General features: G+C 43.6%; 1 protein-coding gene across 1 annotated transcript in view; it reads left to right on the forward strand.

The window, feature by feature from the left end:
- Nucleotides 1–24,560, forward strand: part of LOC146869700 (uncharacterized) — a 664,652-nt gene that overhangs the window by 634,374 nt on the left and 5,718 nt on the right. Inside the window, exon 22 of the mRNA XM_085640198.1 lies at nt 20,304–20,388. Coding sequence (XP_085496324.1) covers nt 20,304–20,388 — 85 coding nt within the window. The remainder of the gene's footprint in view (nt 1–20,303; nt 20,389–24,560) is intronic.

Genomic DNA, 24,560 nt, shown 5'->3' on the forward strand with positions numbered 1-24,560 from the left:
CAATCCATAATCGATAAGCTATATACATGCCAAATCATTAAACCAAAACAATAACAACCAACTCTAGCTACCAGAAATACTGGTGCAGCTCGGGCTACTCAATTACCCTCTGCTTCCACGGACAGAATGATTTCTCAGTCTCACGCACATACACACATCATACGCTGGTGGGGCCCATAACACCAACATTCATTCTCTCAAACTATCCGCGCCTAAAAAGGGACATCAGTTCCGAACCACAACTGTTTCTTTGATAGAGGAAAACCACTTCTCCTGAATCACCCTAACTATTCCTCCATCAAGAGGTCGATCAAATCATTTAGTTGTTATTTAGTTTAATGATACTTTAACTCTCAAACTAATCAATAAACATTTCAATGAAATAATCACCCGACACAGTAATTCAAATAATGATTTTCTTTATCTAATTTAAATGCAGGTTAAATCCTAATAATGCAATATAATCTTTTGTCATATTTACCTATTCAGGCTAATTGTCGTTTTCTAAGTCAGAACTGGTCCTTAGTAAATTCATCAGAGTTATAAAGTCTCCGTCCTCTCCGTCAGCATAAGGATCTCTGATCATCGATTCTCCGTCCGCTGCTGCTCTATAAATTGGCGCTAGGTTCTTTTTCCCTCTCTAGTCTACTAATATTTATACTGTAATTTACATATAAAAGTTACATTTCTCTTTTTACAGTCATTTGATTGGCTGAATTCAAATACATGTCGGCACATCAGGAAACATTTTCAAATCTTCCCATGCGGTAAAAGTCTCAAATCGAATGTATGGGAACGAGTAATCCGTGGTCCTAAATGTATCAGTTCGTTGAGAACAGGTCGGGTTCAACAGTTCATAATCATGATTGTAACTTTTTCTTCACGTTCAGGGGCATTGGCACCTCGCCCGGGGTAGTCTTCATGGGCATGGTCTGACAGGTCACACATGGGACACGAACGAAGTCAGTGCAGGCGCCTTTCTCCATTGTTCAATCGGTGAAGCAATGTACTTTAGTTAGGTTTCAGTCGGCGGCCATCTTTTGGTAGGCCAGAATAGTCAACTTAAGCAAAGAAACACAAAAAATCGTAATTAATACATAGAAATGATTAAAACAGTGTTATTCCCTTGCTAATACCCTTATGTGTATGCATTTATCTAGCCATATGCAACATTCAAAGCCGCTGATGCTGGTTTATTTAAGCGCAAATCACAATAACATTACTCAAGTAACATTTATTATTTTAATATGCATACAAAATTAGGTCACCTATTATTTTAGCCATGCAAATGCATTCCCACGTGTATTCTTTCTGTTAATAAGGTTGGTTTAGTTCTTTCACATCAAACAATTTATTATTATAATTAATCATTAATCATATTAATATAAACATATATAAATGGATTGGGTATATAAAAAGATAACATTTTACCCGCTCCATCATTACCTCCAGGTAAGCCTACTTGATAACAATCTTATTTTATGTGGTTGTTGTGCATCTCATCCAACTGATTTAGAGTTTATTACATGCTCTGGGTATTTGATATTGTCTATTCAATATTTTGATTGGGATCCACAAAGGTAAGTTTGTCATGGTCGGCTGTGGAACGGACGGGGAAGCCACAGAGCACTCTTGTGTAAACAAAGGCTTCCACCAAGGTTCCTCAATGGCGCCCTTGCTCTTTTCCTTGTATATCAACAAAGTGCAATAGACAGCACATGTACAAATGAGGCCCTAATGCCAGAAGGGACTAAAGGGCCTTATTCTGTGCAGTTGCACCACACAACATGGTACAAGAGAAACGCAAACCTTAAGACATTTTTTAAGCCATGCAAAGCCACTTTGGTTGGTTCTGAGTGGCTCTAAAAAACAAGAATAGCGCAACTCAGTGCAAATCGCTGCGTTGTGTTACTCTGCCCTGGGAAGGCTTTCCATGGGCGTTGCATGGGTGTTCCTATGCAACAATCATGGTTGTTGACGTATTCCCAGTGGTTGTATGTTGGAACAACGAGTTCCACAACCACGACTTCCCTAACAACGAGGTCGCAACCACGACCTCGTCTAAACCACAACTTTTTTTTACCATGCATTCCTTTACCACTTTTTTTGCGGTAAAGGAATGCGTGTTAAAAAAAATGCTTGCCATCTAGTACCCCGATCCCCCACCCCTTAAAAACGAATTATACCCACCCTAAAAATACCACAGATATTAAAATACATGCATCATGATAAATCGCATGCCCTGTTGGGCATTGTATACCCTGTGTACAGTGACAGCATAATGGAGAGATACAAATAAAACCAGTCAGATCTGAGGTCACACTTGTCGCCTCCAGATTACTTGACACAAAACATCCATGTCTGGCCCCCAAACGGTGCTACCTTTTCTATTTTTAAATAACAGGGCAGCGTCGAGTGCATTTTACTACCGTTCATGCGAACCCCCCACTATGACAGTCTAAACCTTCTAACTTTCAACCTCTCACCCCCGCTCTCACCACCAGAATCTGAAGTCATGCACTGTCCATCTAATTTGCTAGAAACAGGATAAAAAGAAGCACACGTGAAGATAAATAAACGGGTTCACATAATTAGTGCACAGATCCACTTGCACAAAAAAACAGCTAGTCAAAGCAGGGGGTGAATCCTCTAAGCGTGTGACACATTACCATTCTGGCGATTTATAGAATAATGAACCCTTAATGGAATATATCTTAAGGTTTTCAAAAGTTACTTCTGGATTCTGTGCCTAGATCAAGCATCCCATCCTTAATGGAGCTGTTAGACACATTGGAGAAATAGCAGGTCTTAAAATTAACTGGGCTAGATCCTGTTTATTCCTGCTAAAAATAGCACAAGAAAATCAGAGAGGCTCTGCCATGCTGACTAGACTCATGTGGCACTTTGAAACACTTAAATACTTGGGAGTGAAAATATGTTACACTGATATAGACTTAATTGAGGGCAATTTGGGCAGGGCCCTTGCATCAATCAGTTGGTCTCACCCCTTCTGGTTATCTCTACCATTATCCCCACTAGGACGCATGGCAATAGCTAAAATGCCAATACCTCCTCTGCTATTGTATTTCTTCGCTGCCCTAACAGTTCTTTTTCCTGAACAGTTCATCAACAGGTTTCACGGGCACCTATCGGATTTGATCTGGAGGAAAGGCAGAGAAAGAACTGTATTAAACAAAACGCAGTGCCATTATCTGGACGGGGGGACTTGGTGTCCCAAATTTCAAACTGTATTATGTGACAGCACAATTGCAATGCCCGATGCCCTGGCTGGGGAGCGTCCTAAACGTGGAGAGATTTGACATCCATCAAGTCCTTAACTGGGGCCACATTCTTACCTGGTTACTTTGCCTCTCCACAACACTGCCATCTGAAACACAGCAGCAGCGAGTGGTACGTAAAGTTTAACACGTCACACTCCCCATATTCCCACCTACTCCCAATTTGGTTACTATTGAAAACACAGGATGCCATGTTGTGACGTGAGGTACGATCATGGGCGGAAGCTGGTGTGCTGCTCACTGAGGGCTTATATACAGAGGGCATTCTCAATCCTTCCAGGAGATCAGTGACACATAGATTACTAGCGGGCCACTGTTTTAACGTACAATGCAGAACAACATGCTTTCACTACTCAGTGGGGCAAGGGCATTCTGAACTACCCACAACGTCACCCCTACAGGCCACACTCACCCACGGTGGCTTGTGAAAAGCCATTACTGCTGTGTACAATGCTCTACTCAGACAAACAATGGACACGCACTACTCAACAGGTGAAAGAGGTCTCCAAAAACCCAGTGTTCTGATACACACAACTCAACTACCTGCATCAGACCTCCTTGACACCGAAACGTATTCGACATATAGGGGCATCATTGGACTCTCCCAGGTGCCAGCTGCCGATGCAAGCTTCTATCATATGTGATCCACCGTGCATGGGGAGAAGTGATAGGGATCACATCGGATTTAGTGGACCGCTCTGTACCACCTACAACAGAAAAGCGGAAAAATATCCACGCAGGTTCATAGATGTAGCCTATGTACTCTTCAAAAGACAAATAGCAATGTCTTAGAAGGCCTGTGTGTCGTCCAACACAAAGCACTCGCTAAGAGATCTACTGAAATGAGTTAGGGAAGAATTGGATGTGATCACGCTGGCCCGATTGCGGGGAGGAGAGCGCCCGGCTGCCCAACATGGGATGTCTACGTCATGAATGGAAGCTAAAAAAGATGAAAGACCACCATGAGCTCAAGCACATCAGCTTTCACTGAATTTGGAGAAAGACACAGATACCAACTTGAAAGACGTGGATGCTCCACAGGTGAACCGAAGGGCAACCAATCCCCCAACCCACCATAGCCAGGATCAGTGGTACATGGAATTAGTGGAAGGGGTGAACTGGGCACTCCCCGCATAGCTTAACGGAATGGCTTCAGCGGAGTCCCTCACAGATGCTTTGTGCGCCCAGGGGTCCTTGAGGTATTGGCATTCACAACTTGCCAGAACTCACTGTTTATTGCAGATGTGAGTGCACGATTATGCACCCTATCAGAGCGTGTTTTTATACTTGCTGATCGTGCCTGTATATGTAGGGCAATCCCTCTACAATTGCGGGGGAGGGGCAGTTGCCACAGTCATGGACTTCAACATCCCTGTTTCTGTGTGGGTAAAGTGTGGTAAGTTGTTTGTTGTTACCTGTTTAAAACCTAGTAAAGAAATGTGAAACAAATTATATACTGAACATTATATTATAAGGAACTCGTGAATATTATAAATTGAATACAATTTAGACCACAAAGATACTCCTAACCAGATAGACATTGCCTAATGGCAATATGTTAACATTAATATTATTCAGTTTATTGCCAAGTCATGCAATAAGCCACACTTCTCTGGATCTTGACATCAGAGGGTTCCCAGTTAAGGGTCACAACAGACAGCATGTCTTCCACCAACTGGCTTCTCTCTTCACTGTCCAGGGCTTTAACCAGAAAGAAAAAACTAAGGGTTCTCTCAAAGGTGAGTGGCGAATGTGATTAAGGGCATGGCTTAAATATACACAGGTTAAAAATCTGTGCTTAGCATGGTGTGCTGCTTGACTGGCATATCGCTGCTTCTGTCATTGCATACAGATATATAATACTGATGCAACAAGTAACATTACACCTATAACAAGCCAGGGCTTTTGGCTTTGCCAATGGTTATTGTTTGTGTAAGGTAAATCAGCAACAATAATGTCTCTGTTGCATATAATATAGAAAATGCTTCAGTTCTGAAATGATGAGACCATGAAAGAACTATAGCAAGTCTCTTTGAAGTTACCTCAAAAGCAGTTAAGGGTGGCACTGCTGCAGAGTTAAGGTGTTTTTTATTACCCTGAGGGCAAAAATGAAGAGCCCGATAGAGACCTGGTTCAGCACCTGCTTTATAGAACTGCCGGTGCTGAGCACCGGCAAGACCCGGCCCACTTAAAGCCCTGGCATTGTCCTAACTGGATAGAGTGTTCTCGGTTGCTGGCTAAAGTGAAGGCGAAACAAGCCCAAAGTGGTAGCAGTGTGAAGCGTGGGTTCATAGTAGAGTCCTGGAGTGTATATTGGTCAATTTAGGTGAACTACCAACAAATAACAACCTCTCGTATGGTTTTCTAGATGAGAATGTGGCAGAGAAAATGAATGTTGGAGATTGTTTTAAAAGAAATACTGATAACCCGTTGTGGTATCCTAGATTATAGAACCATCGTTACCTGTGGTTCTGTAACATAGGAGCTAGTGGTACCGAGGGAAGACTGTAACGGAAGACTGTGGCTTCAGCAGCAGCTTTGCGGAGCGCTTCCATAGATGGGGTCTTAAATCCTTGTAACATTGAATAAAGCTACTTCAAGTATTTATCATCGTTTGGATCTTCATCATTACACTTATGACGAGGATGGGATCCCCTTCATTTTTCTTGAACTCTCCAGGTGTGTCTTCCACTGTGGTCTAAGTGGAAGAAAGCGTTTGCACATTAGGCAAAGGTGTGTGGTGCCAATCAAAATGCGGAGAGGAAGACATCACTCTTTTTACATTGTCTTGGCTCGGAGGGTCAAGAGGTATATGAACATCTCCCTGAACTGTCGGAGGATAATGTTGCAGACCTAAATGAGTATGAGATTGCTTTAAAGAAACTTGATAATCACTATCGTCCAAAATTGAGCATTGTTCTGGAAATGTATCACTTTGGTAAAAGGATGCAACATCAAGGTGAGACTGTTGAACAATATATTACTATTCTACGTAAGTTGGCTTCTATGTGCAGTTTTGGAGCATCTTCCGAAGAACGCCTTAGGGATCAGTTCCTGTTAGGGTGCAATCTAGAAAAGCAAAAGAGTCAATGTGGGCAAAGCACAATCCATCTTTGCATGAAGTATTATCTCTGGTGAAAACTTCAGAACATTCAAAGGCTGGTGTGGAGGTGACTAAAAAATATGCTATAACTACGACTAAAGATAGTGATGCTAGTGTTAAGGTTGTTATGGAAAAGGAGAAGGATAAGAATCACAAACCAACTCAAAGCAACACCAAGTATGTTACACAAAACAAATCTTCAAACAAAGTCTTTGTAGGAAAGTGTTTTCGGCGTGGTGATGTGGGTCATTTGGCTAACAATAAGTTGTGTCCTGGATGGAAAGCAACGTGTAAGAATTGTGCCAGAAAAGGTCATGTCTCAAAGTGTTGTAGATCGACCACAAGTAAAGTTAGGGAAGTAGACTGTGATGATAATGGATCTGTGGAAGAAATAATTATTTTAGAAAACTGTGTGGAGAAACTTGATGGAACACTTGAAATGTGTTAGTAAATGGTAAAGAGATCCTGATGTTATACGACTCTGGTGCACCATGAACGTTTTATGAAAGAAGACTCAAGGCTGGAGTAAAACTGTTAAAACCAGATATTAAGCCAAAGGGGTACAGTGGCGAACCAATAATTTAAGGATAGGATCATTTCAGGAAAAATCTATGTTTGATGCCATTTGGTCTAATTTTGGTCGCTTCAGTTTTCCAGCGGGTTATGGAAAGGATATTGAAGGGTGTGGTGGGAGTGAAAATCTACCCGGATGACATTTTGGTTTCAGGTTCAACTGAATTGGAGCATAACACAAGACTTTGTGAGGTTTTAGATACCTTGTTGAAGTATGGGTTGACTCTTAAACGGGGAAAACGCAAGTTTGGAGTTAAAGAAATAGAATATTTAGGACATCTGGTTACAAGCAATGGAATTCAGCCCAAGAAGTAGTTGGTTGACACAATAGAGAATTTGCCCTCTCCCAAGAACAGAGATAATTTAGTGAAGTTCTTGGGAATGGCCGAGTTCTATAACAAATGTATTCCCAAGTTTGCTGGGAGGTCGTTATCTTTAAGATTTTTGTTAAAGAAAAACACTGAATTAGTCTGGTCCGAATCTTGTGAAACCGAATTCAACGACATCAAATCTAGTTTAAAGAATGCATCTGATCTGGGGAGTTTTGATGTTGGTGATGATGTGATTGCGATGACTGACGCTAGCTCAAAAGGTTTGGGGGTGTTTTATTACAAACATCATCTGGAGGTGAGTATAGGACAATTGCTTTTATTTCAAGAGGCCTGAGAGGTGCTGAAACAAATTATTTGGTTTTTAAGAAGGAGGCATTGGATGTCTTTTGGGCTGTAAGAAAGCTGAAGAAGTTTCTTTGGGGGCGCAAATTTGAAATAAAGACAGATCACAAACCTCTTAGGGAGGTCTTTACAAAAAAAAGGTGTGGATCAGATTTCTGGTCGCATACGATGATGGGTCATTGCTCTTCAAGAGTGTGATTTTGAGATAAACTATGTTCCAGGTGCTATTAACTTGCAGGCACATTGTCTTTCAAGATTATTTGTCAAGTCTAAAAGCGATGAAGATTCATTGGAAGAGAGCTTTGTTAGTGAAGACTTTGATGAAGGTTTCAATGTATGTTTTGTTACCGAAGGCATTATACAGGAGACGGAGTGGAAGACTTCGCTAGAAAAGGATGTTTGCTTGCAGAGTGTGATGAAAATGGTTTTGGAAGGTTGGTTGGACAAAAACAAGTGTGGGGAAGAGTTACTGAGTTTCTGGGAACTTCACAATGAACTTTCTATCGTTGATGATTTACTTATGAGAGGGAGTAAACTTGTGCCTCCTGAAGATTTGAGACTCGTTTTGGTAAAAAAGGCTCATTCCAGCCATATGAGCATTTCTAAAAGAAAAGAAAGGGTCATGGAAAGTTTCTGGTGGCCATCAATGGATTTGATGATTGCGAGGGAGGTTAGAGAGTGTTTGGATTGTGCAAGGAGTGACAAGGAGTTAAAGTGTAGAACGCAGCCCTTGGTTGTTAGGGAGAGGGCTGCTGGTCCGTGGGCGGACATCGCCATGAACATTCTCGTTCCTGTTAGGGTCAGTTCGCATGACAGATATGTGATCGTTTGCTTAGACATGTTTTCTCGGTGGCCAGAAATCAAAGTTGTGAATTCCATTGAGTCTAGTGATGGTATAACGTTTTTAGAGGAGCTGTTTGAAAGAGAAGGTTTTTCCTCCAATGTCCTTACAGATAATGGGGTTCAGTTCACCTCTGGGCAGGTTGAAGAGTTTCTTAGAGAGAGAGGAGTGAAGCATAAGAAAGCTTCACTTTATCATCCTGAGTCCAATGGCATTGTGGAACATTTTATTAAAATTTTAAAAGAGAGTTACACCGATGGTTCAGGAGTTCCGACGCAAGTTCCAGGGGATGAAGGCTACAATACGCAACCTTGGGCTCAAATATGGCATGCTATACCCAGCCAGACTCAAAGTGGACGTGGGCGGCAGATCCCAAATATTTGACTCTCCATTGGAGGCTCAGGACTTTTGCTGTACACAAAAGCTGCGGAACGCGCAGAATACGACGGAGGGAGCACTCGCTTCCCCACCTCACAGCGGCTCCGATGCCAGTGCAGAGCTCTTTTCGAACACTGGCGCTGGGTGTTGACTTTGATTGATTACACATTACCAACGTTGTTGATAGGGGGAATCGTATGGTTTAGTAATATTCACAGATATGTCAATTGACTGACTTGATCCCGGACTGCTGCCCCCCCCCGGTGTATCCCCTTAGTTGGTTCATTTTCGACTAGGGGCCCACTTCTTGGACCTCATTTGCGAGCTCCTTGGTCCCTATGACACATGGGAGGGTATGTTTGCTAAGGGTTGGCCTCTTTGGGGTTTGAAGGCGGCTGGGTGGGGAGAGGAGGGCAGGGGAAGGGATTGCACATTATGCTTGTTGTTGTTCACACTTTAACTTAGCATTGCCAGACAAGTTTCCGATGCAGCACAGTTCTGACAGGAGAATTCATATTCTATGCTTAGATGTCACGATTAGGTAACATACAGGGGCCCTCGGCCATCACCCTGATGTCCTGGAATGTCAGAGGCCTCAATGACACCCGTAAGAGAAGACAGGTGATTCATTATCTACTTTGACATAAGGTCGACATAGCATACTTGCAAGAGACACACCTCCCCCCCACAGACTCGGCTCGATTTGGCACCAGCTGTGGTGCACATAGATTCTTTGCTAATTATAGCAATTATGCTAGAGGCACTGCAATATTGATCCATAGAAGAATCCTATTCATCCTCATAGATGTCACCCGAGACCCGGTGGGTAGGTATGTAATAGTCAGAGGCAATCTGCATGGCCACAAAGTCACCTTGGTCAACGTGTATGCTCCAAATGTGGACTCCCCTGAGTTTTTCCGAGACCTGTACGCCCGGATTGTAAAACATGATCCTCATGCGCTACTTCTGGGAGGGGACTTAAATTTGTTAATAAACCCCACACTAGACAGCACTTCCAACGCACCTGACACTAAACAACGGGCGAGGCGGGCCCTGAGGGACCTCCGTGTTCAATATACACTGATTGACATTTGGCGACATCATAATCCCACCTTCACCAAATACACCCATCATTCTGGCCCACACGGCACTTGGTCCAGGATTGACTGTTGGTGATCTCCCCATAGCAATGGATTGGTTTGACACCCCAAAAAAAAAAAAACATTAACAAAAAGTTTTAAAAGAGAGTTTGCAGTTGTCTCTGGTTTGTGAGTCCAGCTGGGTTGAAGGTTTAAGGAAGAGAGTGAGAGAATACAGGTTGACTCCTCATTCCAGCACAGGGGTCTCGCCTTTCTGTTTGTTTAAGGGCAGGTTACCCTCTTGTGAGGTCAGCCCTGGCTGGCTCATTGAGAAAAGATTGAAGGTTGATAAAAATAATTGTGTATCTTCAGGTTGGGAAGCCAAAGAGGAAGGAAATAAATTGAAGTCTAAGGCATTGTATGACATGAGAAAAGCTGTTAAAGAGACGAGGGTTCGAGTGATCCAGCGCAGAGTGCAAAATCCCTCCCTACTGCCACGGACCAACGGATCTCACACACGCACACTATCCATACATTCGCTGGTGGGGCACATAACACCAACATACACTTACCATTAGTCCGTGCAAGAGGCGATTATCCTCCTAAGCGCTGAATAATGAGGGAGGAAGATACCACTTTACCCTAATGAGCAACACACCTACAAACCCTTCTAATACTCATTAGGCCCTAGACTCCACATTTGGTATTATGCTCCCAAAACCGGGATGGATCTGTTAGTTGAAGTTTTAGTGAAACCCTAATTCCCTAATTAACCTTTACATTAACACATTTCAATGAATAAACAACCCAACTCATTTCTGTTGATATTCAAATTCAATTTTATATTAATATTGCAAATTAAATCATTCATTTGATCAAGTTGCCATTCATATTTACCTATTCTGGCTAAAGTCGTCCTCTATGTCAAATCTGGCAGTCTCGCAAATCTATGCCCATCAATTTAGCAGGATAAGTTCATCAGGAATTTGGGCATTAATTCAGTCCGTCAGAGATTTAGGCTAACAGCTGTCCTGCAGTGCCACCGTCCTCTCCATCAGCATATCATCAGGAAATCGAAAAGCGCGATCCGACGACTCTAATTACCTCTCTATTCTACCATACTTTATAGTAAAATTGATGATAAAAAGTAACAAATTTTGGGCATTCGAGTTCGCTGATTGGACAATCAGGGATCATCCTTTTGGGTTCTCACAAAAGTGTCTTTTGGGTTATGACCCTTGCCAGTTCCGGTTCACACAACAGTCTTTGTTTGGAATATTTGGACGGCATCCCAGACTGTCCTTGAAAGGTACATGTTCATCTGGGGTCAGGTCCAGGCCACTGTATATCTGTCGTCAGTGCAGGCGCACTTCACCCAAGCCTTGTTCAGCGTTGGCAGTCGGGTTAGGCACCACAAGCAGCCATCTTTTGGTAGGCCAAAATGGACAACTTAAGCAAAGAGACACAAAACGTAATTAATACATAAAAATGACTAATTAAATGTTATTCCCTCGCTAATACCCATATGTGTGTGTATTTATCTAGCCAAAAGCAACACTCATTGCGGGTTATACTTACAAAATAAAGCACGAATCACAATTACATCACTAAAGCAACATATATCATACAATGTTCCATTTATCTATCATTAGTATGCGTAGGGAATTTAGTTCACGTCATTAATTAGGCCATGCAGATGCAAATCCCACGTGTATTTCGGTCATTAATAAGGTTGTTTAGTTATTTTCATATCACTACAAACCATTAGTACAATTATAATTAATTAATTAATCTGATTAATAAAACAACATGCAAAATGGGGTGGGTATGCAAAATTTTTGCATTACCCGCTCCAGCACAAGTAGGTGATTGGGTGAGGATACAAACTCCAAGGAAGACTGTAAGGGGTTCCAAATTCAGTATGCCTTGTCGTGTTAGGAAATTATTTAAAAATACTGTGAAAACTGACGATAATAAGATTTGGAATTGAAGCAGAGTTTCAAAATGTACATCTGAGCAGGGATCAGCTTCTTTGTCTGCCAAGGTGAACGTTTCAAAAGGGATACCAGATTTGGAATCAGTCCCTTTGACTACTAAAAAGAGTGTGTCTGGCAATGTTGTAGTCAGACCTAAACGTGAAAGGAGTAAACCAGTTCGTTTTCGTGATTTTGTTCAAATGTTTTTTTTTTCTTTTCTTCCTTTTTTCGATTTTTTGTTGTGGTTTTTATTAAATATAGGTGAGGAGGTGATGTGGTATCCTAGGTTATAGAACCATCGTTACCTGTGGTTCTGTAACCTAGGAGCTAGTGGTTCTGAGGGAGGACTGTAACGGAAGACTGTGGCTTCAGCAGCTGCTTTGCGGAGCGCTTCCGTGGATGGGGGTCTTAAATCCTTGTAACTTTGAATAAAGCTACTTCAACTATTTATCATCGTTTGGATCTTCATTATTACACCCGTTTTTTCGTTGCTGGTTTTAAACCGAACTGTTGGTGGAAGCTTGTTGTGTATTGCTTGGGGGAGCGGAGGGATTTAGGCAATATACTGCTGCAGCAGTGTTTTACCTTTACATTAAATCTACATATATTACCTTCCTTATACATATATACCTTCCATGGACTTATTTATCTTTAAATTTATTACTTTGCTTCTAATTCTGCATCTCCAATGCACTACCCTATTTCTCACCATAGACATCTCTCAATATATCCTCTACCTCCACTCTCTCACTCATCGAAAACCCCATTCTACTACTACGTTCCCCAAAACAGCCCTTTCTAAACTCTTCCCTCCTCTACCCCTCCTTGCATCATCTAATACCTCTTTACTATTCAGATCTCTCAAAAAACCATTTCTAAACCCTTCCCTCTGACTCTCCCCCCTCCACCTTCCCTTTACTCACCCCAAACCTCCTCCTGATGCTATGAGCTAAAAAAAAGAAATTGTAATCCTTCCCTCTTCTATCTTTCCACTATCCGTTCCAATCCAAATCACAGACTAACATGTTCACCCCTCAAATAAATTTCATATTTCCCTATACTAATTCCTCACTAATTCTGTTTGGGTTCCGGAGTAGCGTGCTACCCAGCAAAAAGCGATTTGAAACCTCATCAGGGGTAGCAAGTGCTATATAAATATAAATGATAACCCTTCCCTCTTCTATCCCTCCACTATACTTTTTCAAACCAAATAACAGACTAACATGTCCACCACATAAATTAATTACATATTCTTCTCTACTAATTTCCCCGCTAATCCTACCTGGGTCCCGGAGTAGCATGCTACCTGCAGAAAAGCGCTTCAACACCCTATCAGGGGTAGCAAGCGCTATATAAATGCAAACCCTTCCCTTCTCTATTCCTCCCCTATCCTTTTCAATCCAAATAACAGACTAACATGTCCACTGCTCAAATGAATTTAATATTTCCCTATACTAATTCACCACTAATCCTTTTTAGGTTCCAGAGTAGCGGGGTACTCGCCGAAAAAGTGCTTTGACCGCCTTGTCAAGGATAGTAAGCTCTATATAAATGCAATTAAATTTACCTACTCACCCCATGCCTGCATCACCAAGTTCAAGACCATGCTTCCATTTGAAGCATTTGGAGATTCAGCACCATATTTTTACTTTTTGAACCTCTCGGTTATAGAAGTAAAGTCTGTCATGGCTCAGAGAAACCTTACCTCTTAGCTGCATTTACTGTCAAATGCCAGCAGAAAGTGGAAGTTTCCCATTCTACTGAAGCAATGTAGATCTTAAGGCAAGTGGCAAGTTGGACACAAAACATTCTATCAATGTCCACAAACTAAAACAAGAAAACTCACATTTATTTTGAGGCCTGATGTTCAGCCCTAGTACACTTATGCACAATTCAGAGCACAAATACTGACCATTCTAATGTGAAAAAGTCTGTAATTCCTATTAACGTTATAAATATACTCAAGAGCTCTGCACATGACAAAGTCAGAGTCCTCTTCACCAGTCCTTACTGGTCCATAATTTTTGCCTGATGAAGGATGAGGGGGCAAATATGATCTCGTAAGAGAGTGAGTTGAACAAGGGAGCATCGAAGCTGAACTCAAGATCTGTCAGACCTGTTGCAAACGAATACATCCCTGAATAAAGGGTTGAAATAACTAATGGCTCAGGGTATGTGGTGGGGGAAGCTAGATCCTCATGACATCTGATAGCATGGTGAGTGGGGTCACACTGTCCAGCACGTAACTCATTGTGTAAATCAGTGCGCATGGCTTAGCACTTCTACCTTGGTGCACACATGGTGCACATTGAGTGCCCGGGCCTTTCCCTCATTTACAGCTGTGCAGCAAGTAGTGCCAGCTGCACCGTTTAGGCCACTTAATCCTTGGGGACAGTTCTGATTGAGTTAGGAGTGAGATGCACTCCTTTGCCCCATCCCATCACAGCTGCGCAGCACTTAGTGCCAGCTGCAACGTTTAGGTTTGCGCAAGTGCACAGCCTGGACTTTCGCTACATTGGCAGCAGCCCTGACATTCTGGACACAGGACTTTTGAGCCCCTTTGAGATGGCCAGTTGGCCAGGGGGACTTGGAGGTTTGTTGGGCGCCAGGCCCTAATGTGATTATGTGGTGCTAGGAAATGTATTTCATGTAGTATGATTTACGCACCCTGTTCTGGTTACCTCTAAATGTGTTTTTTATGATTATGAGGTTGTCTTGCATATTATGGTTTATTCTAGTGAGATTATGTGCTTTATTACCCTAATGTCAGTGATACTTAGGAGGTTAGGGTCTAATATTAGACTGTTGAGATTATGGACGTACAATGCGTTTGGCGCCTAATGTGATGTTGTGCATAATGTGGTTTATGTTATAGGTTGATGCTAAGTACAGTGATTACCAGTGGTTACTGGTTGTACGTTTATGATCTGTTTTACTTTTACTAAGTTCGCTTTGTGATGGTTCTGACTGTGGTCCAGTTGGCCCTGTCATGTGTAAACAATTCCCTTGTAAATATGATCAAGTGCCAGGTGGCACCATGTATATTATGTGATTACCTAGGTGGAGGGCCCATCAAATACCAGTGGAATCATAGAGACTCCCAAGCAGTAAAGCTTTCTCGACTACTGGAATCTGTGCCCCCATCTTCTCCTGCTCTGAAGTAACAACCTGTTCCTAATCGCCTCACTTCCCGGACTGCACATTAGTTCAGATATCTTCACCCGACGTCTGGAATATGTGACCCCTTTTTGTCCTTATACTTCTCCTCACCACCGCTTTCCTAGTGACACCCTTCTCATATCCCCACCACCCTCCTCCTCCTCATTTTCCCAACATGGCCACCACTCGAGTTAAGTCTGGAATTAATTGCTACAAAATCATTTATCCTCCTAACCTGACTAAAGCCTCAGCAAAACGATTCAAGCATAACACCATTGAATGTTGCCCTGATTCCCTTTTTGTTGATCAATTTTACAATGGTCGTTATGGGAGGCTCAAAAACGATTTCATTTTTATCACTCACGACATGCCCTCTTGGTCCACCAGCTTATATAATTCCCTTAACGTCACCTCCTCCTCCTCTATTCCTCATGGGAAACAGCTGAAAATGTCCCCCCTGCGTGTTTCAACGGCTCCCTCACTATCTCACTCTATAACAACGGTACTGTCATGATCCAAGCCAAAGACACCTGTCTCTCTCTCTTCGACCACCTCTTCCCTTCCCTACTCCCCTCCCCTGCGATCGGGTTATCCCTTGACTCTTCTTCTAGCTCCACCTATTACTCCCTTTCTCCTCCCCTGACCCCCCTACACTCCAATAGGCTGCACCCTCGGGAGGCACAGATCGACCCTCTTCCCTCCCCCTCCCCTGTGCCCTCCTCTCCCATTCTTCCCCCTCACAATATGCCCCTCCTTCATCACTTCAGCCTTACCTCTAGATAATACGCTCCTCGTCCAATCTGCACCGTCCCGGTACTCCAATCTCATCTCCTCCCCGCTATCCCCACCTGCCACCCTCCTTTGTAGTACACCTCTCCTCCAACCTTCTCCCCTAGTTAACTTTCCTTACGTTCCCCTTATTCCCTCCTCTTCTCTACCCCCTCCTCCCCTCGCTATGTACCCAAATTTCTCCACAAACCCATTGCATCTCTCTCCTTCCCCCCACTCCTCCAGCAATGCTGTGCTACCCCCTTTTCCCCCTTGGTGTAACCCTTTCCCTTACCCTCCCTCGGGTCTAGCAGAACCACTTCCTTTCTTCAACTTCCCTATCTCCCAACCCCTCTCACTCTGCCAGATGCCCGTTCCCTCACGGCCACCTCACCTAGCTGACAGGACCTCTCCAACCCCATCCCCTCTTTTCCTCCCTTCATTCCTATGACTCCACACATTCCTCCCCTCTCCTTTCGCCCCACCGCCTCGCTCCTCACCTATCTCCCCCTAATTATGTCCTTAATTCCTATCCTTCTTGCAATGCCAACAAAGACAACTCTCCTTTCACCTCTGATGCACCAACGCCCGCTCTCAACCACCACCTTTCCCCACCTCTGATCCCTGTACCCCAACTACCCTCCCGTTCCCCCACCTCTCCCTGCCTTCCACCGCCAATTGCACCCCCTCCTGTTTCCATCGAGCCACCCAACATGCCGTGCTCTGCCCTACTCTCTCTGGAAAATAAGCTAGGCTCTCTTATCACCTCCATCTCCCAACTTGAAGCTACCATTTCACTTTTAAGCTCCAAGATTTCCACTTTTCCATACACCTCAATTCCTTTGGAAAACCCTCACCTCGCCCCCACATCCCATAATAGCCAAGCATAACCTGTCGTCTGCAAACATCGCAAACTCACACAAGCCCTCGAAGGTCACCCTTCTTCCACTTTCATCTCCAAGTAACCCTACTATCTACACTATGCCGACCATCTCCTCTGTCAGAACCACTCATCCACCTAAACCCTTCCGAGCACCCTCGTATAAGTACAATATCCCTATCACCCCTCATAGCCCAAGTGCCCCCGTCACCAAAACAGTCTCGACAGAGCTAAGCTGTCTGCTCCACAACTGCAGATCTGCAATAAAAAACAAACTTGAAATCTCCAATACCATCATCCTTCACAATATTGACATGCTCTCCCTCACAGAGACCTTGTTCAACGATACCTCTCACTCTATATTTGATCTCCTATTACCCCCAGGCTATCCTATATTTAGAAACAACAGAATTGACAAAGTTGGGGGAGGTGTTGTAGTCATCTTTAGAAACTCCCTTCAACTTAAGGCTCTTCCTAACAGCTCCTACCGCACATTTGAATGCCTATCTCTTGAGCTTCAATTGCACCAACGCTCACCCCTCAGATTCCATGCCATTTACCGCCCGTCTGGTAGCGGCCCTTTGTTTATAGAGGAACCCACTGACTTCATCCGTGAACAATACTCGCAAAGTGACAATCAGATCTTCATGGGTGACTTCAATCTCCACTGGGGCTCGCCTCAAGACTCTTCTGTGAATTTGCTGGCCACCTGCAAATGATCTTATCCAACACTGCAAAGAAACAACACACTCTAAGGGCTCAATCCTGGACCTTGTTATTTCTAAAGCAGGCATGCTTACTATCGCTACCCCTATTCATGTAGACTGGTCTGACCACCTCCTCATCCCATTCTCTCTTCACCTATCACACTCTATAATTCTCGGCCAACCTAAGAGGGCTACCTCCTCGTTCCGTGACACTAAAAATATTGACCTCGGTACCCTCTGTGAATCAGCTTTGATATCACATCCAAGGCTAGACCCAAACCTAGATGTTAACGAACTCACCTCTCAATGCCTCACAGTTCTTGCAGTCGAAATCAATAATGTCGCTCCTCTCCAAAGCAAAAAGAAAAGGCCTACTCCCTCAGCACCTTGGTTCAACAAATCCCTCTATGAAGAAAGGAAGTACCTAATATTCCTGGAGAAACAATGGAGACAAGAGCCCTCCACCGATAATTTGGCCACGCTTCGTTCAGCAAGATCCAAGTACCACAAGCACATCTTCCTTGGAAAAGCGTCGCACTTCAAATCCCTCCTTGACTCAGCCAAAAATAGACCCAAAAAACTATTCGACCTCATCCAGAACCCAAACAGCTCTCCCCCAACCTCCAAATTGAAGGATTCCACAAAGAAAGCAGCGGAATTCGCTATACTCTTTGATGAAAAGGTGAAATCACTTGTAGATCAGGTCATTCATCCTACCCCTCCAGAGGAGCGCAAATCCTTAGCCATTTGGCAGAACTTTGACCCCATCTCTGAAGTTGCCCTCCTCAAATGCATCCTCAAAACAAAGCCCTCCAACCATTCTCTTGACCCCATCCCTAGTGCCATTGCCATGACTTCTATACCCATTCTCTTTCCTATTGGACCACTCTGGTTAACTTCTCCCTCTGTCAAGTCTCCCTTCCTGTTTCCTTCAAAATTGGGCAGGTCACTCCTCTGCTTAAAAAACCCACTGCTGATGCGAACGACCTCAACAACTTCCGCCTCATCACTAACCTACCTTTTCTTGCGAAAATCACAGAAAGATGTGCAGCGAAACAACTCTCTCGTCATATCAAGGACAATGATCTTCTTGACAATTTCCAGTCCGGCTTCATTCAAAATTGCAGCACTGAAACAGCCCTGCTGCAAGTGATTGATGACGCGCTGTGGATACTCAATTCGGGGGAGTCTTGTCTTCTAATTCTCCTTAACCTTTCTGCAGCCTTTGACACTGTCAATCACAACACCCTCCTTAACACTCTTCAACAGAGAATGGGCATGGAGGGCACTGTGCTTAAATGATTTGCTTCCTTCCTCTCTGATAGATCCCAAATGATCAAAATAGCGAACAGTCTTTCATCTCCTTTGGCGGTCAGTCAAGGTGTTCCTCAAGGCTCTATACTTGCACCCACATTGTTCAATCTCTATTTAGAACTACTGGGAAATCTCCTTAGTAAATCCGGGATCCACTATCATCTCTATGCGGACGACACTCAAATCTACCTTAAGGTGGCCTCCACTCACGATCTCTCCTTCCTAAGCTCTACTCTCGACTCCATTCAAAACTGGATGTTAACTCATCAACTGATTCTGAATCCCTCCAAAACTGAATTCCTCCTCCTCTCCTCCTAACTTTCTCCTCCCCCGGTTCAATCATGGATGGATCAGATGAATCTACTTAACAATAAACCCATCATTGTCGACAGCGCAAAATCCCTTGGTGTCATACCCGACAAAAAACTCAATCTACTCTCCCACATCGATTCCATTGCAAAGTCTGCTCGATACCAACTGCTCCTTCTTTGGGGGATTTGTCGCTTCTTTCCGGAGCACGACCTTAAAACCTGGTCCAATCGCTGGTTCTCTCCAGATTGGACAATTGCAATTCTCTTCTTACTGGCCTATTCAAATCCCACCTGTCCCCCCTTAAATCTGTTCTCTATTCAGCAGCTAGTTTCATATATGGGGCCAAAAGAAGCGACCACATCACACCCATTTTATCCACCCTCCTTTGGCTTCCCATCGGGGCAAGATCTATCTACAAGACTGCCTGTATCACCCACAAAGCCTTGCACTCCTCCTCTCCTCGCTACCTGGCGAATAAACTGAAACTCTCTGGAGGCTCCAGATCATCATGTAATGCGGAAAATGTATTGCTTGAACCTCCCACTTTCAAGAAGGAAAGATCGATGGCCCAATCCTTTTCAGGCAACCCGGTGAGAATCTGGAACTCACTTCCGCCTCAGCTCCGGACCACCACCTCTTCCCCGGCCTTCAAAACTGACCTCAAAGTTCTCCTCCTTCAAAGACACTTCCAAATCTAATTCACGCCCTCTCTATTATCTGAAGGAAGTCCTTCCATTATAGGAAATTCTGTTCTCCATGACTATAGAAGTGCCTTCCCAGTGTGTTCTTGTGGTTTGAGTGTCTGCCATTTATTGCAGTATTATACCTCTACTTGTACTTTGTACGCTTTTGTAACATGCACACATGTCACTTTTTCCTCTTGTAACGTATCGTTTACTACCTCTTGTATTTTGTTTGCTCTTGATAAATGCACAATTGTCACTATTGCTTCATGTAACGTAACGTTTGCTTTTGTAACATGCTCACTTGTAATTTTCTACTCATGTATCATTACTGTTCCTATTGTGAAGCGGTCTGACACCTTCGGGTAAAGTCCGCGCTATATAAAAACGCATAAAATAAATAAATAAACATGTAGGTTTGCCAAAGGTAGTCAATGAATGCTAATCAGGCAAGAAGACATCATAAGCCCAGACTCGATGACACTTTACCAGCCCACTCTCTAAAATGCCTTCCCAGCTCCCCAACTTCCAACCTTTTCTCTCTGTTATCTTGGCAGATACGTATCCAAGTTGGACACTACCTCTCCGATTGGGCCGTCGGAGCCATGAAGTGGCGAGAGGACCACAGCCCATGGTGGAAAGGTGAGTTCACCACCAAATTGGAGTCCTTCAATCCTTGTTTGTAGGAAACAATTGCAAGCTACACCCAGAGAGAAAGACTGAGACAAGTGGCAGGGAACAGGGAAGTTGTTCTTTTCTGTTGTCAAGGGCATTCCAATACCTGCAAACTAAGCAACTCAGATGCTACTAGGAACCTCAGTAGGTGCTGGCAGAGCAACGAGCTGGGAATCCAGCCAAGAATCAGGTTCCGTCAAACTCAGCGCCTCAGAGTTTGAGATGAAGTCAAGTGTGGAAGGTGTCCCACGTCCACTTGTGATCCATTCGCCCTCTTCATATATTGTCATACAGCTTGAGCCAGACTCTTTCAGGAACATTCTCTGACCAAAGAAACCATCCTGTGGTTTTGCCCAAGTGGGCTGAATCACTTCACATTCCTTCTAAATTGTGCAGAATAGACAGCTTCTGATCTATAATGTTAATGGTCAGTCCTACACTTTCTTCTTCCATTTATTCCATATTAAAGGCAGACAAACATCATTTGGAATCAAACCTCCATCGGCTACATAGAATATTCATTGATAAACTTAAACAGCAACATGTTCCCTTGATTGTGGTGATCCCGCAACATGTTTTACTAGATCAGAAACATATCTACAAGGCAGGAATCTGGAATTGTTTCTTACAAGTGCAGGTACACATATTGCAGCAGATCTGTGGCCACATATTTCAAATTTAAAAATATTTTCTGCTCCGATTAGAATAAAAAGGTACATAAATTAACCATGCTGCTAACCGTGACTAACGGTCGCTAATGACTAACCGTGCTGTCTACGGAAAGGGACAAAACATGCAGGAATGAAGGAAAATGAAACTGGGGGGCAGCTTCACCAGAGAAACAGAAAACAGATGCTGTTACTTTAAGAAGCCAGCATGTTTCATATCCCATCATGCCTTGTGATGGCAGGTGCCATCCATAGACAAGCAGAAAACATATGATGTTTCCTTAAGAAGCCAGCATCTTCCATATCCCATAATGCCTTGGGCTGGCAGGTGCCATACAAGCAGAAAACAGATGCTGTTCCTTTAAGAAGCCAGCATCTTCCATATCCCATAATGCCTTGGGCTGGCAGGTGCCAAACCTAGACAAGCAGAAAACAGATGCTGTTCCCTTAAGAAGCCAGCATCTTCCATATCCCATAATGCCTTGGGCTGGCAGGTGCCATACCTAGACAAGCAGAAAACAGATGCTGTTCCCTTAAGAAGCCAGAATCTTCCATATCCCATCATGCCATGGGCTGGCAGGTGCTTCACACGCTTTCTTTTGACTTTTCTTAGAAGGCTCTCAGAACACTGAGAGGAATGTTCTTTCAGCTACTTTTGTTAGTGGGTTTCACTCACCATCTTTGGTGTCTTGGAGATATTTACAATGTCAAGCTGTTTGACATCGACACAACGTCTTCATTGTTTGTGAACTGTCCCTCCTGCAGCAGGTGGAACGATGCTAGTGACCTAAAGGAAGTGCGTGTGGTCTGCCTTCTATCCTCCCATTCAGTTGAGGATTGTGGATTTTTGCTAGACGAGATCTAAAAGAGCAACAAAGGAGTGTCGGGACACTCATCCCAGAACAAAAGTGGAGGACTGAGGAGCAAGGAGGCGCAAAGGAGGCAGCAGAGCGCTGCCTGGTGGCGGGCCCTTCCACTGCGACTTAGGTCTCCATCGCTATGTACTCTGACAGAGGAAAGCCTGCCTAGAGCATTAAGGAACAAGAATCGCCTTCATCCCCAGCAATTGCACCACTGCCAATTGGCCTCAAACATAGGTGGCGACATGTTTGCCATTAGGAACAGATGTTCTGTACATAACATCGATGTCAAAGGGAGACGTCGTTGGATGTCAAGTGTCGTCAACGCCTGTGTCAGTTCATTCGTCATCACACTGTTCACACTTAGACCCTTCCACGACCCTGGACAGCCAAGACAGCTGTGCCTAGACACCTGAAGTAACACTGGTCTCATGAGCAAGAGCCGTCATTCCTGTCCCTCACGTTGGAAACACTCTCTGAAAAAGACAAGACTTCATTGGACGAAAGGCTTGTGTGGTGCTGTTATAGGGATGTAATGACAGATTGCTTTGGAAATCTATACAGTTTTATTGAAGACATCCCTAAAGAACTCGGAAGGGACATTGAAGAAGTCCTGGAGAAAGGCCTTCCGGTCTGTGATCGCTTGATTCTGCAACCCTTGCTTTATCCAAACACTGTCATGGTGTTACCATGCAGAGGTGTACTGGGCTCCATGTGATAACTGTGAAAACATATGTGCAGATCATGACCCTGCACCTCTGGGGCACGTTTATATGAGCCTCACATGGATGAAGAAATGCCAAGAACCAAGAACAAGGCAGAGACACTGAGGTGGGTGTGCCTTGATCTTAAAAATGCACCATGAGGGACGGTAAGTAACACCGGCAACAGCAGAGAGCCAATGCTGCAACACCACCTGTACCACCTGAGTAGATCAAAAATAGTCGGAGAATCTCAACAAAATTCACCCTCATCAGCTGTCGGTCACTCAAGGCGGCTACCTTCCCCCGTCTCTTCCTCAGTGTTCCGTTGCAGTGTGTGTGCGCATGTGCGTGAAGTGGGAGGAGAGGGAGAAGTAGCTGAGATCATCTAAAAAAAAATTCAAAGCCCATCCAACGAACACTGGGTTCAGAATACTGTGAACAATGGATATGCGCTTCCTTTCAAATCTTTGTCACCGGCGATTCCACAGTGAAAGTCCAATTGGATCATCTGTTTAGAAAACAAGCCTTGTTCAAAATCGAGCATTTAAAAGTTCTCTTCTTTCCAAACAGCAAAGAGGATTCACTCAACATAGTTTTCAAATCAAAAGAAAAGACCAAAGAAAGGATACAGGCAGACTCTAAAGTTGAAAACCCGCAAGACGGGAATGAGCAGCGAAACGGTCTGTACGTCAAGGATTTATCAGACTTGAACCGAACTCAAAGTGCAACCCTGGATGTGAGCAGATGATCTGCAAGGTGCACATTCTTGTACTCTGACTGCACACAAATAGAGGAAGCACCTGAGGTGAGGGGATAGGAACGTTGAATTAACAACATCGACTCCTCCCCGCTTCAATCAGATCAAAATCTTAGACTTTCTTGAAGTACAGGTCTGTGGGGGATGCTCATCGGAGGAAACAGAAATCTATCTAGGAACATCACTCCATTCTTCAACTGGTGACCATGCCAACCACCCAAAATAATCATCTCCAGTGCACAGTCTGCTGTACCAATGATCATCAAGGAAAAGTGCTCCAGTTCGCAGAGGCAGTTGATTGTCATCACTTTCAGCCACACAGCAAAGGCACATTCCATCACTCAAAGGGCTGCCTGTGTCTTTCCAGGTTAAGGCATTGGGTGGAGAATTGAACTAGGTGTAGTCACATCTCTGCTCTGGTTTTCATTCAGGGATCTCTGTCAAGGAGTCGACAAGAGCGGAACAGCGTATAATGCATCGCATGGCACAAGGTCTCTGACCAGTATTTGAAAGTTGGCTCGTACGATGCCTGCTCTTTTTTACTCCCAGTTATCCTAAAGTGGGGAGCGATTCAATTTTGGACTGTGGAGGCTGGAATCAATACTTGAGGAATCTAAGTTAGGGTAATGCCTCTCAGACCATTGATCAAACAGTGCTTCAATTAGGGAACACCAATGCTGTTCCTTCAATTGTCTTTGATTTGACCTATTATTTTCAATCTTTCGCCATAGTATACACTCTGATGTATCACAACTATGTAAATGGTTTCATTTGTGCGTTTATCATGTAATAAATCACACATCTTTTTTCTTAAATCATTGCATTTTTTTCTTTTGTTTATTTTTATACAAAGTTTTTTGGGAAGAACATGCTGTACATTTACATATATAGTGACAAAATACATAACTTGTGACAAACAACACTTACATAACAACATTTCATACATACATGTGAAGGAATATTTAGGGGGACAGATTCTGTGCAACAAAAAATCACTACATCATAATTACAATAAAAACTTGGTTTACAGACAAGCAACAGACCAAATGCGATTGCCGGTCTCTTGTCTTATAGTGTACAGTCTTTGGGGCTTTTACCACTTTAGTCCTCTTGTGTGTAGTGCTGCATGCTACTACTAGGCCCTGTTAAG

The sequence above is a fragment of the Triturus cristatus genome, chromosome 1_1 (assembly GCF_964204655.1).
Source record: "Triturus cristatus chromosome 1_1, aTriCri1.1, whole genome shotgun sequence".
Lineage (NCBI taxonomy): Eukaryota > Metazoa > Chordata > Amphibia > Caudata > Salamandridae > Triturus > Triturus cristatus.